Source organism: Gadus morhua, chromosome 7 (assembly GCF_902167405.1).
Source record: "Gadus morhua chromosome 7, gadMor3.0, whole genome shotgun sequence".
Lineage (NCBI taxonomy): Eukaryota > Metazoa > Chordata > Actinopteri > Gadiformes > Gadidae > Gadus > Gadus morhua.
The window spans coordinates 27,534,171-27,551,213 of NC_044054.1; the positions used below are offsets into that span (position 1 = coordinate 27,534,171).

At 42.3% G+C, this 17,043-nt stretch overlaps 2 protein-coding genes across 5 annotated transcripts in view; one reads left to right on the top strand and one right to left on the bottom strand.

Annotated features, from left to right (window-relative positions):
• Positions 1–869: 869 nt before the first annotated feature.
• On the bottom strand, positions 870–6,264 carry LOC115547584 (beta-1,3-galactosyltransferase 2-like). 2 transcript variants are annotated; one of them, XM_030361910.1, is made up of 2 exons: positions 2,285–2,349; positions 870–2,048 (listed from the first exon to the last, which is right to left on the bottom strand). In XM_030361910.1, exons 1-2 carry the CDS (start codon positions 2,305–2,307, stop codon positions 989–991), a joined length of 1,083 nt encoding a protein of 360 aa, XP_030217770.1. In that variant the 5' UTR covers positions 2,308–2,349; the 3' UTR covers positions 870–988. The 2 variants fall into 2 exon arrangements, with proteins under 2 accessions (XP_030217770.1, XP_030217771.1); XM_030361911.1 differs by lacking the exon at positions 2,285–2,349 and adding an exon at positions 6,182–6,264 and having other exon boundaries at positions 878–2,048.
• Positions 6,265–7,362: 1,098 nt separating this feature from the next.
• Positions 7,363–17,043, top strand: part of LOC115546852 (hepatitis A virus cellular receptor 1 homolog) — a 28,728-nt gene continuing 19,047 nt past the window's right edge. The window contains exons 1-7 of one of the 3 annotated variants that reach the window (XM_030360629.1): positions 7,363–7,487; positions 8,490–8,676; positions 9,746–9,897; positions 10,418–10,522; positions 11,145–11,239; positions 11,518–11,620; positions 12,026–12,723. In XM_030360629.1, coding sequence (XP_030216489.1) covers positions 7,448–7,487; positions 8,490–8,676; positions 9,746–9,897; positions 10,418–10,522; positions 11,145–11,239; positions 11,518–11,620; positions 12,026–12,099 — 756 coding nt within the window. In that variant the 5' untranslated portion in view covers positions 7,363–7,447 and the 3' untranslated portion in view covers positions 12,100–12,723. Of the gene's footprint in view, positions 7,488–8,489; positions 8,677–9,745; positions 9,898–10,417; positions 10,523–11,144; positions 11,240–11,517; positions 11,621–12,025; positions 12,724–17,043 lie in introns of those variants that run through there. The other 2 variants (XM_030360631.1, XM_030360630.1) reach the window with 2 other exon arrangements.

Sequence of the window (17,043 nt, forward strand, 5' to 3'; positions counted from 1 at the left end):
TTACAACCGTTCTCTCGGAGGGACGCTAAAGTGTGTTGCATAGCGACCGTCGTGCATTTTGAAGGCAGCCAGGAGGGACTACTTTTTGGTAGTCTTTAATAAAACGGCTACTTTGACTTTCTTGGTTTCTTTTTAAATGTAGTGTGTCTATGACTTTCGTTTCGCCACAACAGTAACCGTTGTATAAAAGCAATAGCATTATACCACTGTGAAGGGGGTCGCCAGCCCTCCGCTGCGCGTCGGGGCCGGACAACGCCCCTTAACAGTGGTATAATGAGCACATACCACAGCCTGGCGTGATCTATTGCATAAATATATATTTATATATATATACTGTAGATATAGATATGCATTCCCTTGTTTTGCTTTTTTTTTTATCTAGCGTGGATTTATTTGGTGTAACATCTAGGCCACCCATCATTATCCAAAGCAATATACAGTAAATTTAGATACAGATATGAAAAGGTAGTAGTATTAGCAGTTATTCGTAGTAGTAGGTAATAGTATTATTAGAGAGAGAGAGAGAGAGAGAGAGAGAGAGAGAGAGAGAGAGAGAGAGAGAGAGAGAGAGAGAGAGAGAGAGAGAGAGAGAGAAAGATAGATTTTGCAGATTACATAGTACAGCTCCCTCATCTCCTGACTTAAAAGTTACATAGTTCCTGTGTTTTTTATGATTGTTGATTTTGTTTTTTAAACAATGCCCTGTAAGGTGACCTTGAGTGCTATGAAAGGCGCGCTGAAATAAAATGTATTATTATTATTATTATTATTTACAAAATATTTACAAAATAATGTTTGACATACAAATATACTTTTTAAAATATAAGACAGCCAATACATCCGGGAAAGTCATGAGTTTAATCAAAATAATAATAGTTAGCATTAACTAAGTGATTATTTATTGTGAAGAATTTATTTATTGTTGTTTGTAAGGTATTATAAGTCAAGTTTAACTTATCCACTAAACAGCCGTGTAGATGCTCATGTCCTAACAGGCCGGGCCAGGCCCCTTTAATGATGTCCAGTAGTTTATCAGTTGTTCTGGAGTTTGGAGGATGGCACAGATGGATTTGGCCAAATGACAATGATTGAATTCATACATGTAGAGTCTGAATTGATTGCGTTCTGGGGGCGGAGTGAAGTCGATTCCTAATGTTTTCATGCACACCCCAATATAGGCATCTTCCACGTAAAAGGGAGTGACCCTTTTAGAGATCTCCATAAGCCTTCTGGGCATATCAAGGGAGAAGACGTATCCCATGCCCACGAGGTGGGTTGGAAACTTGTTTTCACGGTAGCTATACTCAGACACGTACCACTTGCTGTTCTTTTTGCGAACAACAGGACTTTCATACTTGAGCCTGCCGGTCATGTATATCGTGGTAGGGGTGCCGGGGGTCTTTAACATGCTCACAAGGTTCTCCACATTCAGGAACATGTCTGAGTCGATCTTCATGGCGTAGGGCACCATAGGGCACCGGGAGGCCAGCCAGTCCATAATCACCATGGTCTTGATGGTCAGATTGTGGTAGCTGTCTATGAAGTCGCTCTGGATCAGGTCGTGGTACAGCCGGTTCTCCGTGCGTACCTTCCGCTGCAGGACTTCGATGTTGCCACTATTGGGTATGCCCAGGAGGAAGACTGTCTGGATGAGCTCCCCTTGGATGTGAGTCTCGTTGCCCCATGTTCTACGGATGGCGTCGCGGGCTTTCCAGTTGCCGGGGGCAACGGGAACAATCAGAACCAGGTACGGATGGATGGACCTACACAGCTCGGTGTCGTCCAGGATAAAATGGTAGTTCCCCGGATAAATCATGTTGTGCTGAGTGGAGAGGCGCAACGGGTCATTCCGAGGAAGGGGGAGGGCCTTTTGAAACTTGGCAGGTCCATCAGCAGATCCATTGTACATCTGATATCTCGATAGAGGGGATGGAAATGGGACCAATATGAAGCCGATTGGAATGGTCAGCAGACTGAGAAGCAGGAAACACTTGAAGGTTGTCTTTAGGAAAGCTTTTCTCGGATAGTTGGGAGTGCCCACCACTTCTCTGTGAAAAGGGGACGGACAAACTGTAAGTTAAGTGCCTGTGAGGAAATAACAGGAATTACTATAAACCTGTCTAGGTTAGGCAAGGCGAGGCAACTTTATTTATGTAGCACTTTTCATACACAAGGCAGACTCAAAGTGCTTCAACAGTAAACAGTAAATAACAGTAAAAAGATCAAATGATATACAGTATATATGTTAGTTATGACAAGGTAGGTTATAAGTTAGCTTACGGACCTCGCAGCTAAAGCGTCCTTCATCTCTGTGGTGAGACCAAAAAGCTCAACCGTACGTGTACAGTAAATCCTTTATAGCTACTTAAAGGGTTTTGCCTGTGTAGCAGGAAATACCTGCTTGGTCATGACTCCACCTGTTCATAATTTGTGTGGATGCTACTGCAAGCACATCTACTGTTCTTCATAAGTTTTCTTTATTATGTTTGCCTGTTTTTTGGGCAGTTAATTGCTTCTGCATACCTTCAGCTACAGAAACCGTTTGACTATCAAAACATCCAGCTCTTTAAAGGGATACTTCACCGATACAGCGTGGTACACCGAAAACAGCGTTTTATCATTATAAAATCGCTATTATAATATAAAAAAAAACAGTCTTCCCACGCTCTAACAAGCGTACAGGAGTCTTTCCACGAAATGTACAGGATATGTACAGATAGTGTTACTGAACAGAGAAGGATCTTTTTGGTTTTTGCGGCACGGATAAGAGAAGAAGGAAGATTCTACGCATGCGCTCAGACATGGCAGTGTTGTGTGATAGTGTATCACAGCACCACCTAGCCGCCTGGCATGCATACCCAATCGAATTCCACACACTTTTCCGTCACCGTATGCACGCAGATTTCCTCCCGAAAACGCTTGTCTAAACGCAGAATAAAAAGTGAAGACGCGACTCCACTTTTGCGTCTTCTGGTCAGACCGTCATCGTGTAAACGTAGCCTGACACTTCAACTACTTCAGACATCGTAACTTGGTCAATTTTCAACATTAACCTTTTCAACACTAACCGTTCAAATAATCTGAAAACCGAATTTCGATTACCTTTAAACTTTTTTCAGAATCACAGTTTAAGTTCCATATTGGCTTCGTTTTCAGTTGTTCTCATTGATTTACGCTGAGGTTAGAGTGCGGAGGATGTGCATGCAGTGCTGCCAGATTTGGCGTTTTTTCCTGCCGAATTTGACTACTTTTGACGACGTTCAGGCAGTGGTGACGCTAGCATTGACGTTGGCGCTGACGTTAGCCCTGACGTTAGCTGTGACGTTAGCTGTGACGTAAGCGTTGACGTTAGCGCTGACGTACTGCATTTTAGCAACCACACACTCGCAGTTCGTTAGGATGAAACAAATTCTAGTTATATCTATCCATTTTTTGGGAGGAACATTTTTGGTACATTTCTATTGAAATGTCACCATATCCCATTTTGTTTTATCTTTAAACGTACATTCTCATTTCAAGTTTGCTTTGATTATGACATAGCTGCTGAGAATGTTTTCCAGGAAAGGTCCATATTCAGAATGTTGCCAATGAGGTAGTCTTCATTGGAGATTGGTTAATAAGGTGACTTAATTGCTCAATTAGTGGATTGAAGACTTTTCTGATTGAAGATTTTGAACAAAATGTCTTTTCATTACTAGGTATGTGGTGATTAAATAGTTCTGCTCATATAGGCAGGCTGTTTTGTAGCATTTGCTTAGGTAGCCTTGGACTAGGTGGTAAATCATATTATCATAAATTGAACTAATTGTTAAACAAGTCTCAAATTATAACAATGTTTCCAATAGCTATGCCATAGCATAGCTATTGGCCATAGCATACATAGCATGCCATAGCATACATAAGACTTCAACGACCCCCAGAGTAGTAACCTCAATAGAAGCACAGATGAATTCACAGCACATCCTCTAGTCTAAAAGGAATGTCTTATGATAAAGGAGCATGATTAGATTCACAGATTCCTTACTGACAGATGCACATTCTTTCTGAATGGTGAAAGTGCTGTAATACCATTGTTGAAATTCGACATTCGTGGCTGACAATAAAAAGCTCTTCAGCAGAGCGTTTAAACGTAATTTTGGACAAATTATACTCAGATGTTATAGTGAAACCAGGAGAGACGATTCTGATGCTTTTATATCCCGGACCGGTATTGTCCCCATGCCCATTTTTTATACTAGCAAATTCTGTATTTTTTTTCCCTATGCACACAACTAAAACAACAAGTCAAGCCCATTCCAAACACTTATGTGCAGCATTTGTTCTGCTTGCACAAGCAATTGTTAAGCATGTATAAGCTTTCCATTTACTACTTTATGGAACAGTGGACAGATATGCCTTGATGCAGGTTCTGAAATAGATACAAGGAATATGAAACCAAAAAGGACCATTATCTCAAAGTATTATTCTTTAAAGTTCCAGAGAGTGAAAGTAAAAACAAACAAATAAAAAGCAGTGCACTGTGGGACATCGAGTAGCAATAAAGAATGATTCACTGCGACCAGATATAATTCAAACCTCATGGAGCGCAAAACAAGCCGTACAGCCACTGATGAGGACAACCGGCGAATCCAAACCTATACCATATATAGTATATCTATACACACCCCAGCGTGCATGAACCTCAACGCAGAAATACAGGGTTCAAGCTGAGCTCCGAAACGCCATCAAGAATTATTATCATGAACATGTGAGAGACAGAGAGAGAGAGACAGAGAGAGAGAGACAGAGAGAGAGACAGAGAGAGAGAGACAGAGAGAGAGAGAGACAGATAGAGACACAGAGAGAGAGACAGAGATAGACAGAGAGAGGAAGCAAAAAAATGAGATAGAACTGAAGCAGGATAGTGTGTTTTTTGTGTTTTGTGTGTGCGTGGGTCGGAGAAAGAGGCAGAGAGAGATAGAGAGGGGGCGAGGGAGCGCGCGGGTGCGAGAGAGATGTAATCAATATAGATAAATAGCCTTGACCATTTTCGCATAACATTCAGTTGCCCTGTAGCTTTCTCCTATTCCTCTCTTCATCAAGTATGCCCATTTTACTGGCACTTATTCATACATCCTTCCTCCTCTATGACCCCTGGAACCGATGTCGACACATAGCTCACTAATATGTGTCGACATAACCTAGCTCTGAATAACATAGCCTAGCTCTGAGTTAATGCGCCAGTACAAACATACTGTTCTTTTTTTTACCAATGAATGTGCCTTACAGACTCTTCCTAAATAGAAGGTAAACAAAGGCAATATGGCGGCATATGACTATCCCAGTTCAGCAGGAAGCATAGGCCACATCCTGACCAGGTACCCAGATTAAGCAAACTACCCAAGGTAAACTAGGTACCCACCACACGGGAAGCTATAACCACCAGGGTTATAAGCAGGCCTCCTCGCGTCTGAGACGGAGCCAGATTACCTTGACGCTAGGTCCGAGGTCGTCGACCGAGCGAATCGTGAGTCACACGCCATCGGTTTAACGATGACAGAGCAGAAGCCTATCGCAGTGGAGATGCTGTCAGCGTTTTTCCCCCCCCCGACCTCTAAGGGACAGGGAAGTGAAACACCTTTATTTGTGGACCTCCAAAAAAAAGAGCGAGTGCGGGAGTGTATGGGGAGAGGGGGAGGACGGGGGAGGGTGTGGGGGAGGAAGGGATTGGAAAAGGTACGAAAGTTGCATTGATGTTGCGCTTTACCATCCACCGATCGACCTAAACCAAGTATGACATTGCGTTGACAAGAAGTAGTGCAGTAAAGTGGATAGCTGTCAAAAACACAGCTTCCCTTTGATCAATGCTTTGCAGGCTCAGATAACTGCCTACACACACACACACACAAACACAAACACACGCACACTGTATAATGTCTGCCGGATAGATATTCTTGCTCAGGGGCAAAATAAACGAAAAGAAGGAGGTTTCATTATGGCAACCATCATAGTCATCATCATTCTGCATGGTCAGAGTCACGGGGCTGTAGATGGGGTCCGTTCGACACTTGGCAAGTAATGGCCAGTGGTTTCGTCCATCCATCCTCTATTATTCATTCCCCCATCCCTCATTCATTCACCCACCCATTCCTCCATCCATTCATTCGATCATTCAGTGACAAACGTCAGACAAAATACTTACAGTCAGTAGAAAACAATCAGTCCCCTATCTAAATTAGCGAGAAGGAACGGGTTCGGAGAGAGAGAGAGAGAGAGAGAGAGAGAGAGAGAGAGAGAGAGAGAGAGAGAGAGAGAGAGAGAGAGAGAGAGAGAGAGAGAGAGAGAGTGTTGTGTTTCCCTCTAGTGTACGAGGACTCACATTGACGAGTCTGGCCACGAAATAAAGCCTGAGCTACTAGTAAGACAAAAATTTGACATAAAAAATGTGTTAATCAAACATTTGATTTCAAGAAAATCCTTTAAAATTAATGCCCCCTTATTCTGGAAACATCCTCATCTATTCATCATATATCAACGACTGGTCTGGATGCAAGGGTGACAAACTTTAAGGATCAAAAGATATGTCTGAATTGTAAACAGCTCTTCATCATTTTTTGCATGAGCTGCTGGTCTGTGTAACGTTACGTTTTCTAACAATGCAGATATTTTATAGTCCAATCCGCACCGACTAGAGGAACATGGGCAATGAAATTGTAATGACCACAGTCTCTATAAATAATAAATGAAAAGCTTCTGGGTTTTTCCCCCAGACCACTGCAAATGTTGCGACATCGATGGCTTTGGGTTTACCAATCATATAGGTTAGCCATGTTTTCTTCTGACTAATGTACTTATTGTCAGTCACTTTGGAAAGAAGCGTCTGCTGAATGCCCTGAATGTAAAGGTGAAATGTAGAATTTTTGTAGCTTGGATGCAAAGATCCAGGGTGATATTTTTATTTTATGAGTGTGATGAAGAGAAAAACAAAAAAAAACGACCATATGCAGGATTTATTCTGCTTGGATGCATGAAATAACAAAGTACCAGGGAAAATGTTATATTATTAGTGTGATGAAGAGAAGAACAAAAAGATCTGCCATATGCAGAATTGATTATACTTGGTTCGATACAAATAAATGATGGGGTCAATTAAGAGAAACTCGTAAGTAAACTCAAAGTATTCCGATATAAAAGAGTTCTGATCAGTTTAAAATAATGCAGGACGACCAGAACAATATAACCTTTAGAATTTAGAAGATTGATGCATGTCTTAAAGGATTTAAAATAACTACACCATGAAAACAAGGAGGATGTATCCAACACTTGAGGTGATCTTGCGTGTCAGCAGAAATTCGTCACTTTTCTATAAATATCACAAAAAAAGTCAGTTTCGCAAGCTGACCACCCGTTGTGTCTGACTCAGACGGTCTGTCTGTCTGTCCTTAGTCTCTCTAAATCAGAACTAACCATGCATTCAGCCGTGAGCCCCATCCTCTGTATCCTGACCGGTGAGTGTGCAGTTTAGTGAAGATTCATCCTAACACTAATGCTTAAACAAAAAACCTTTCAGAGTGGAAACCTTTTTGTTTTTAAACAGAGGTGGAGTGAGACAGTATTGGAAGCAAGGATAACTTTGTTGAACATGTAATGAGCCCAGAGCCTGAAATGTGAATGGTAATTTCTGAGCATTTGAAGGAAGCTGGCCCTGACAGAATGTGTTCTAGAACGGTGGATGGATAAAACCGTTGTTTCTTTGCCTCATACCCAATGAAATATGACATTCTTATTGAGGCACTGTGTCAGAGAAACGTAATATACTTTTACTATTTGGATCAATCAATGTCTTGCTTTTCAGTCGGCCAGGGAGGACCCTGTTCCAGATAAGAACATTAATTGATGATTTAAAACCTGTTACCAGCCACAGGCTGTGGTATAGGTGGTAGGGTTGAAAGTATTAGTATTGTGCCAAAGTATTATTTATTAATATAGTTAGGAATAAATAAAATTCAATCTCTGATCTATTTGATTTTAACATTTTTTGACAAATACTATTAATATGTTATCATTTTGAAATATTCCAAAAAAGCCCACAACAACATTACTACACACAACGTAGCCTATTAAATATACCCTCTTTTCAGGGTGGTCAAATCACCCCAAAGAAATATGCAAAAATAAAGAAAATGTCAACGACATCAATCTATGCAGTTTCCGTGTGTGAAAGTATGAATTGTGTATGGGGTTGGGACTGGCTGTGACATTGACGTATACGACCCTATTGGCATTTGTTTTCTTTTACATAAATAAACATGTCCACCATAAATTTATGTCAAGTTTCAAATTGGTGCATGCAAATTCACCAGAATGCAGGAAATCAGGTGTTTGACACTCAAACTTCCGGAGCGAGGACCCCCAGAATAGTTTTACGTGTCTGTCCCGGGCTCTGTAACATCGGTCCCCAGAAGTTCAGCTGTAATATTAAAATTGCACTTTTTTCTTTTTCGCCCCAGCCTCTTTCGCCGTTGCCACGGAGACGGTGGTGGGCGTGGCAGGCCGACGGGTGACCCTGCCCTGCTCGGCCGAGGCGGAGAGCAAAGGCGGGGTGTGCTGGGGCCGAGGGAAGCCCTCGATGTTCTCCTGCCACAACGCCCTGCTCATCACCAACGGAGTCCAGGTCACACACAGAGCCTCCTACAGGTAGAGGGGGAGGAGGGGGAGGAGGGAGAGGGGGAGGAGGGAGAGGGGTGGAGGGAGAGGGGGAGGAGGGAGAGGGGTGGAGGGGGAGGAGGGAGAGGGGTGGAGGGAGAGGGGTGGGGGGAGGGATGATAGAGGGGGTAGATGGAGGGATGGGTGGTGGCATTGATTGAGGGATGGGTGCAGGGAAGGGTAGAGGGGTTGGATGGACGGGTGGATAGAGGGAAAGGTGGAGGGATGATAAGGATCCATGGGTGAATGGGTGGACAAGGGCACGGATGGACGTATGAGCGTATAGATGGGTGGATGAATGGGAAGGTGGATGATGGATTGATGGAAATAACGATGGATGGGCGGACAGATGGATGGATGCATAGGTGGCGTGATGGGGGGATGAACTGATGACAGACGTGTGTGTAACGGGTGTGATTGGGTCTAAAGGACTGAAAGACAGGACAAACACATTGGTCTCTTTCAAAGGTATATTTGTGATTTGTACAGCAGGATCACATTGTCACGTCAACTGGTTCTGCTATAAACACATCAAATGTATACAAATAATACAATTATAACATTGCATTTACATTTCGGAGCAACGTACCTGAAAGACAGGACAAACACATTGGTCTCTTTACAAGGTTTATTTGTGATTTGTACAGCAGGATCTGCACGAGTAAAACAAAACACTTGTGTTGCTAGCGAACATCCAACATAGCTAACCAGTAACATGTGGTAAAACTAAAAATGTGAATAAACTCCCTACCAAGTGACAAACTATAAAAACAATAATAACATATCAATCATACAATATACAATCATCTAATATGTCGAGGTTCATAAAATAAACATACATTCTCGATCTTAAAACTTATAAATCTATGGGAGCTATTTACAATGCGAACTTACCACATGTAACGTCAACTGGTTCTGATTAGCAACGGCCGCCCATACACCTAATGCAGATCTGCAATACCCAATCACACCAGCAGATGGCTCTAAAACACCAACAACTGCTCTATCATTTGCGAAACTCATGATAATAATATGGTGTGATCCGACTCCACTCCTTCAGGTACAGCCTGCCCTCGGAGGCCTCAGCGGGGGACGTCTCCATGGCCATCCTCCACAGCAGACAGGCAGACTCTGGTTTCTACCACTGCAGGGTGCAGGTTCCCGGCCTGTTTAACGACCAGATATACAAAGTTCACCTCATCATAGTAGAAGGTAAAATACATGACGGCTTTGCAAGACGTAAAACCCTATTGAACAATCGAACAAAGAAGCCATGTAGTGTATTGTATGCATTCTATGAGATTATATCCTTACATATTAATGGACTGCATGTGTATTCCTATTATGTGCTATGATGTATTTTTTAATGTTGTATTATCTAATATATTATGGCAACGTTAAAACACAGAGATAAAACAATGTGTGTGTGAATGTGTGTGTGAGAGAGAGAGAGAGAGAGAGAGAGAGAGAGAGAGAGAGAGAGAGAGAGAGAGAGAGAGAGAGAGAGAGAGAGAGAGAGAGAGAGAGGGAGAGGGAGAGGGAGAGGGAGAGGGAGAAGGAGAGAGAGAGAGATAGAGAGCGTGAGCACTAGAGAGAAGCGAATGTGTGTGTATCTGTGTGTGTGTGTGTCTGTGTTTGTGTTTGCGTCTTTGTGTGGGTGTGTGTTTAAGTAGATGGATATTGTCATGGTTAAATGTAATTCATGACTGGTGTGTTTGCTGGTTTCCTGCAGCCCCTGAGCAAGCCGCTAGGCCGGCCCGACCAGTCCTCACTGAGAGCTTCACAGACACCACGAAGGCAGACCCGGCGGAGGCGGGACCAACAGAAGCACATCCTGGTCAGTCTTGTTTCCACCAGTCAACAGCTATGGATTATGAACCAGTCTTGTTGGATTCTGATATTTTGCTTAATGTTCTATAAAAAGGCTCTATAAATGTGTTCTTTACAACTTTTTACCACCAGCTGTGATACCGCCATGCTATAATTATTAAAAAATAATTATAGTTATCCTCGAGATACATCACATTTAGATCATCCTACCGGGCTGCAATTAAGTAAGGACAGTTAGTCCCACTCCCACTGGGGCTGTCCATGTATGGTACTTTTTGAGATGGCTAGCTAACCTTATTCACCCATGGTGGTAAACAAGTGAACCATTTAATCTGATGTAGTGACATTTTATTGAATGAGGATGGAATTTTAAGCATTTGCTCGATAAAAATATTGATGAGCTTGAAATATTAATAAATGCCCTCTTTTATACCCTTTAGTATTTCAATGACCACATTCAATGTTATAGGTCTCTTGTTAAATTTTACACGTTTTGTGTGTATGTGTAGTCCAACAAATAAGTTCAGTGATAAATAAATGCCTGAATCATCATCACCAAAAATAAAAATAAGAAACTTTATGGCACTTTATACATTCAAAGAAATGGCTACTTTTTTGTGTGTTGCCAGGCGAGACAATTACTGATGCAACGGAGGAGTCAGGAAGTGGTGAGGCGTGGGACAGCCTGGTGACGCCTGTGGTCGCTCTTGTCAAGAGATCTCAGGTACAGACAGCTTCAGGGTCGCTGGGTGGAGAACAATGTCAATGCTAGGATTAAAGATCTGAATGCTTTTATTCGATTTTTATTTACTCCTTCCCTATCTTTGTAAGACACATGTGTCCAAGTTAGATCAATTAGTCATGGGGAATTGTTAAAACCAAATTCTGACCTAGAACTCCAAGATCCACACTGTATTACACATTGGGTATTGCTTCTGTTATTGATCATCAATCAATGGGAAACGATTGTGTAGTAATTTGTTTGTTCTTTGTGTCCTGCAGCAGTCAGACCTCCAGCAGAGCAGCCTATGGGGCTTCATAGGAAACACACTCAGACTGTCCTTCGTCATCTTCATACCTGCACTACTGCTTACTGTTGGCTACAGTCAGTACACACAACAAATACACCAACACACCCTCAGTCACCTGTAGACGTGTGCGCGTACACACACACACCCACAAACACACATTCATGCACTCACATGCACAACTACCTATAAACATAGACGCACAAATACAGACACTCACATGCTGAAGCCCTTTCGAGCCCACCCACAAATACACACAGTTCACGCAAATACACATAGACACACGCACCGACACAAATACACAGTGCTCACCTGCACAAATAAACACACATTCACATACACACATGAAGAATAATTGTGAGTGTGACACATACTAACACACACAACACAGTCATAGTACAGACAAAAATTGCATGCACACACACACACAGAAACTGTCTAAAGAACAATGACTGAAATGTCTGATGCTTTTTGTCCCTCAGGATTGATGAGGTCACAGCAGAGACCGTGGAGTGGACGACGGATACCATCTGACCTAGAAGACAACTCATTGTAGAGTGTGTGTGTGTGTGTGTGTGTGTGTGTGTGTGTGTGTGTGTGTGTGTGTGTGTGTGTGTGTGTGTGTGTGTGTGTGTGTGTGTGTTTGTGTGTGTGGTGTGTGTGTGTGTTTGTGTGTTACTAAGGGTGTATGAAAGTAAGTGTATGTTTTTCTGCATACATGTGAAATTTGAGTTCAAACTAATTGAAACAAGAACAAACTAGACTCATGGAAAGGAACGTTTATAACGACAGAAAGGGAAGCGGGTAGTTTCAATTTAATACATTTGTTGGGCAAACAGACAGCCGTCATTGCTTTTAAGTGTCTTCAGAACACCAGTCCTTCCCCCTACAAAAGGACGACGTGACAAGGGTGACCAACCTCACTTTCCACTGACTAAAACATAGAGGCACCAATGCACATCATTCACCCCCTCTCTCTCTCTCTCTCTCTCTGTCTCTCTCTGTCTGCCTCTGTCTCTCAGTGTGGTTGACACAGTTCAGATAGGGGCCATCATTAAAGCGACTCGGTTTCAAATATCTGAGGATACCAACACAACAAGGGGCCGTATTGATGTAATGAAAATTGGTGGATGATTCTGGATTGAGAAATGTTCAAATAAAAGACCTTCCCTCAATGTTACTTGGATTTCTCGATTATGTTGTTCTTGCATTCTTTCATCACATATGTAACATCTAATTAACTGACCTCATCATGGGATATAACCAGAGGCGCCGCATCCCATTAGGCATACCAGGCAACTGCCTGGGGCCCTGCAATTGTTTGGGGGCCCCGGGCCACGGGGGGGGCCCCCTAGAGCCAAAAAAAAAAAAAAAAAAAAAAATCGCTTCACCCTCCCCCCCCCCCCCCCCCCCCCCCCCGTCAACAATCGCTCCACCCCCCCCCCCCCCCCCCCCCCGTCAACAATCGCTCCACCCCCCCTTCAATGAGTTCCCCTTGGCACTTCCCCTTGAGCATGGCACCTTCCTGCTGATTGATGCCTTGCATATGTGTTCAGACAAGCATCTCTTTTTGCATGTAAGCCAATGGTTTTAGTATGTGGTTTAAGACAGGAAATTAGCGGACATGTGGTTCTTGCTGCTACTGTATGGTTACTTGTTGTCTGTGTTTGTTTGCTTCCCCCTCAATGACTCAGCCTGTGACATTGTGAGGTATTTGAGTGCGACTGGGAGGTTGTTTTAGCATTAGAGCGTAACATAATGACGGCCGTGCCCTGCTCAGGATTCCTGCTCCTGCTGTGTCTGTTAACAGGTAATGACTTCTCACATGTGAAGTACAACATGTTATTCGACTTACTATGAAGAGTCGTATGATTCTGGGACTTTTTTGAAGATCCTTTATGAAATGTTACGCAGCAATGAGGGCTGAGACTACATGTAACCGTTCGTCACACTCCCACTGGGGATGTCCCTGTATGGTACTTTTTTAGACGGCTAGCTAATCAAATTCATCTGTAGTGGTAAACAAGCAAACCATTTAATGTAGAGACATTTTATTGAATAAAGAGGGAATTGTAAGCATTTGCTAGATTTGCCTATCAAAATATTGATGAGCTTGAAATATTATTAAATGTATCATGTTGAACAAATATAGAATGGTTTCACCCTTCAATGACCACATTCAATAATGTTATAGGTCTCTTGTTAAAGTTTACACATTTTGTGTGCATGTGTTGTCTAACAAACAACTTAACTTACAAATAAATGCCTGAAACATTATCCCCAAAAATAAAATGATATAACTTTATACCACTTTATACATCTAAAGAAATGTCTACTTTTTTTTTGTGTTGCCAGGCGACACTATTACCGAGGCAACGGAGAAGTCCGGAAGTGGTGAGGCGTGGGACAGCACGGTGGAGCCTGTGGTCGCTCTTGTCAAGAGATCTCAGGTACAGACAGCTTCAGGGTCACTGGGTGGAGAACAATGTCAATGCTAGGATTAAAGATCTGAATGCTTTTTATTCGATTTTTATTTACTCCTTCCCTATCTTTGTAAGACACATGTGTCCAAGTTAGATCAATTAGTCATGGGGAATTGTTAAAACCAAATTCTGACCTAGAACTCCAAGATCCACACTGTATTACACATTGGGTATTGCTTCTGTTATTGATCATCAATCAATGGGAAACGATTGTGTGGTAATTAGTTTAGTTTTGTTCTTTGTGTCCTGCAGCAGTCAGACCTTCAGCTGGGCAGCCTATGGGGCTTCATAGGAAACACATTCAGACTGTCCTTCATCATCTTCATACCTGCACTACTGCTTACTGTTGGCTACAGTCAGTACACACACACACACACACACACACACACACACACACACACACACACACACACACACACACACACACACACACACACACACACACACACACACACACACAAATACACACACACACACACACACACACACACACACACACACACACACACATACACACACACACACACACAGACACACGCACACAAATACCCACACACACACACACACACACACACACACACACACACACACACACACACACACACACACACACACACACACACACACACAAACACACACACACACACGCTTACATACACACACACACTCATACACAGACACACTAACAAACACACTAACACACCCACAGTCACATGTGCACGTGTGTGCACACACACACACCCACAAACACACATTCATGCACTCACATGCACAACTAGCTATAAAATCAGACGCACAAATACAGACACTCACATACTGAAGCACTTTCGAGCCCACCCACACATACACACAGTTCACACAAATACACATAGACACACGCGCCGACACAAATACACAATGCTCACCTTCACAAATAAACGTAGACACACATTCACTTACACACACAAAGAATAATTGTAAATAATAGAGTACAGACAAAAATTACATGCACACACACACACACACAAACTGTCTAAAGAACAATGACTGAAATGTCTGATGCTTTTTGTCCCTCAGGATTGATGAGGTCACAGCAGAGACCGTGGAGTGGACGGATACCATCTGACCTAGAAGACAACTCATTGTAGAGAGTGTGTGTGTGTGTGTGTGTGTGTGTGTGTGTGTGTGTGTGTGTGTGTGTGTGTGTGTGTGTGTGTGTGTGTGTGTGTGCGGTGTGTGCGTTGTGTGCGTTGTGTGTGTTTGTATGTGGTGTTTGTTTGTTACTAAGGGTGTATAAAAGTAAGTGTGTATTTTTCTGCAGGCATGTTCCATTTTAGGTCAAACTAAATGAAACACAGGAACAAACTGGACTCATTGAAAGGACCGTTTATAACGACAGAAAGGGGAGCGGGTAGTTTGAATTTAGTACAATTGTTGGGCGAACAGACTGCCCTCATTGTTTTTAAGTGTCTTAAGGGCTCCAGTTCGAAAAGACGAAGTGACAAGGATGACCAACCTCACTTTCCACTGACTAAAACATAGAGACGCCAATACATAATAATTCTCTCTCTCTCTCTCTCTCTCTCTCACTCCTTGTCTCTCTATGTATGCTTCTGTCTCTCGCTGTGGTTGACACAGTGCAGATACGGGCTATCAGAAAAGCGACCCTGTTTCAAATATCTGAGGCTAGGGCCGTATTGTCGTAAAGAAAATGTATGGAATATTTCGGGAATGAGAAATGTTCAAATAAAAGTCCCTTTCCTCAATGTTAGTTTGATTACTTGATTATGATGGTCTTGCATTCTTTCATCACATATTTAATATTGAATTAACTGATCTCAGCATGGGATATAAGCGCACATCTTACTTAGGAAATCATCAGCTTTATGAAGTGCCACTGGACAGTCTCTGGGTCAATCCTCATTAAGTTAATAAGCTAGCCCTTTGCTTTCTCCAATCAATATTTGTCACACTTTGTCACCAATCTCTCAAGACAGATGGGTGGCTTGCACAAAAAAAAAATCCAATGCTCAAGCCTGTACATCCGTGCTTTAGTTAGCTACGTTTTGGGACTGAGAATTGCTCCTGTGCGGCCAATGGATCAGACTCAAATGTTTGTGTGAAAAAAAAATATTGGATACAAAAACGAATGAGACTTGCTTTATTAACTTCAGGTAGATCAGGCCAGAGTTCATATAATTAGGTGTCTCCTCTGTTGTTCTTCTGTTACTTTACAGCTGCTGAATGTGACCTGGTCGTGTTCGCCACTGTGGGCTATAATGTGACTCTGCCGTGTAAATATGATGTTCCAGCAAACGGTCTAATTATGCATACAATCTGGGAACGAGGTTGTAAACAAAGCTTGAGGTGTAGCAATCAGATGATCGCTGCTTTTCTCACTGCAACAGCGAGAAAAGTCTCACTAGTGTCCAGCAGGTACCAGCTCCTGGGTGACCTGGAAAAGGGAGATGTTTCCATGACAATATTAAACGTCAGTGAGATGGACTCTGGAGGATACGGATGCAGAATGGCAATACCGGGACGGTCCAAAACCTTAAACCCTAACATTGAATTGAGAGTTCAGAAAGGTGAGATTATGGAATAAGATCTGTTAAAAGACAGCAGACAGTTACTGTAATAGCATCAATTAGCAAAATAAAAGGCTACTGAAATAGATACAAAGTTCCAGCTTCAGAATAAAAATACTACAATGAAAATGGGACACAGTTTATTGATCACCTTTCAAATCACTATTTGGCATTCAGTGTTGTTTGTTGTTAGTCCCGATAATATATATCTAACCAAATCATTGTTGTGTATTGGCTAAGATATTAAGCCCTCCCCAAACAGAACAGACAACATTGAAGTACACACAAGGTACAACTTCAAAAAACCTTTGCACATTATACCTAAGATACAATATTCAAACATGATGATCAAATAATGTATGGAAAATACACTGAGATGCAGAGAAAGAATAGCGGGAATGTTCATGCATATTGTTGATTGATTATTGAGTAATTGCTCCCCATGAGTGT

Excerpts from the sequence above, each read along its gene's own strand:
- LOC115547584 (XM_030361910.1), bottom strand. The coding sequence starts at position 2,307 with ATGAAGGACGCTTTAGCTGCGAG. Across the intron at positions 2,049-2,284 it reads AAGGACGCTTTAGCTGCGAG|AGAAGTGGTGGGCACTCCCA; the intron begins GTCCGTAAGCTA and ends CCCTTTTCACAG.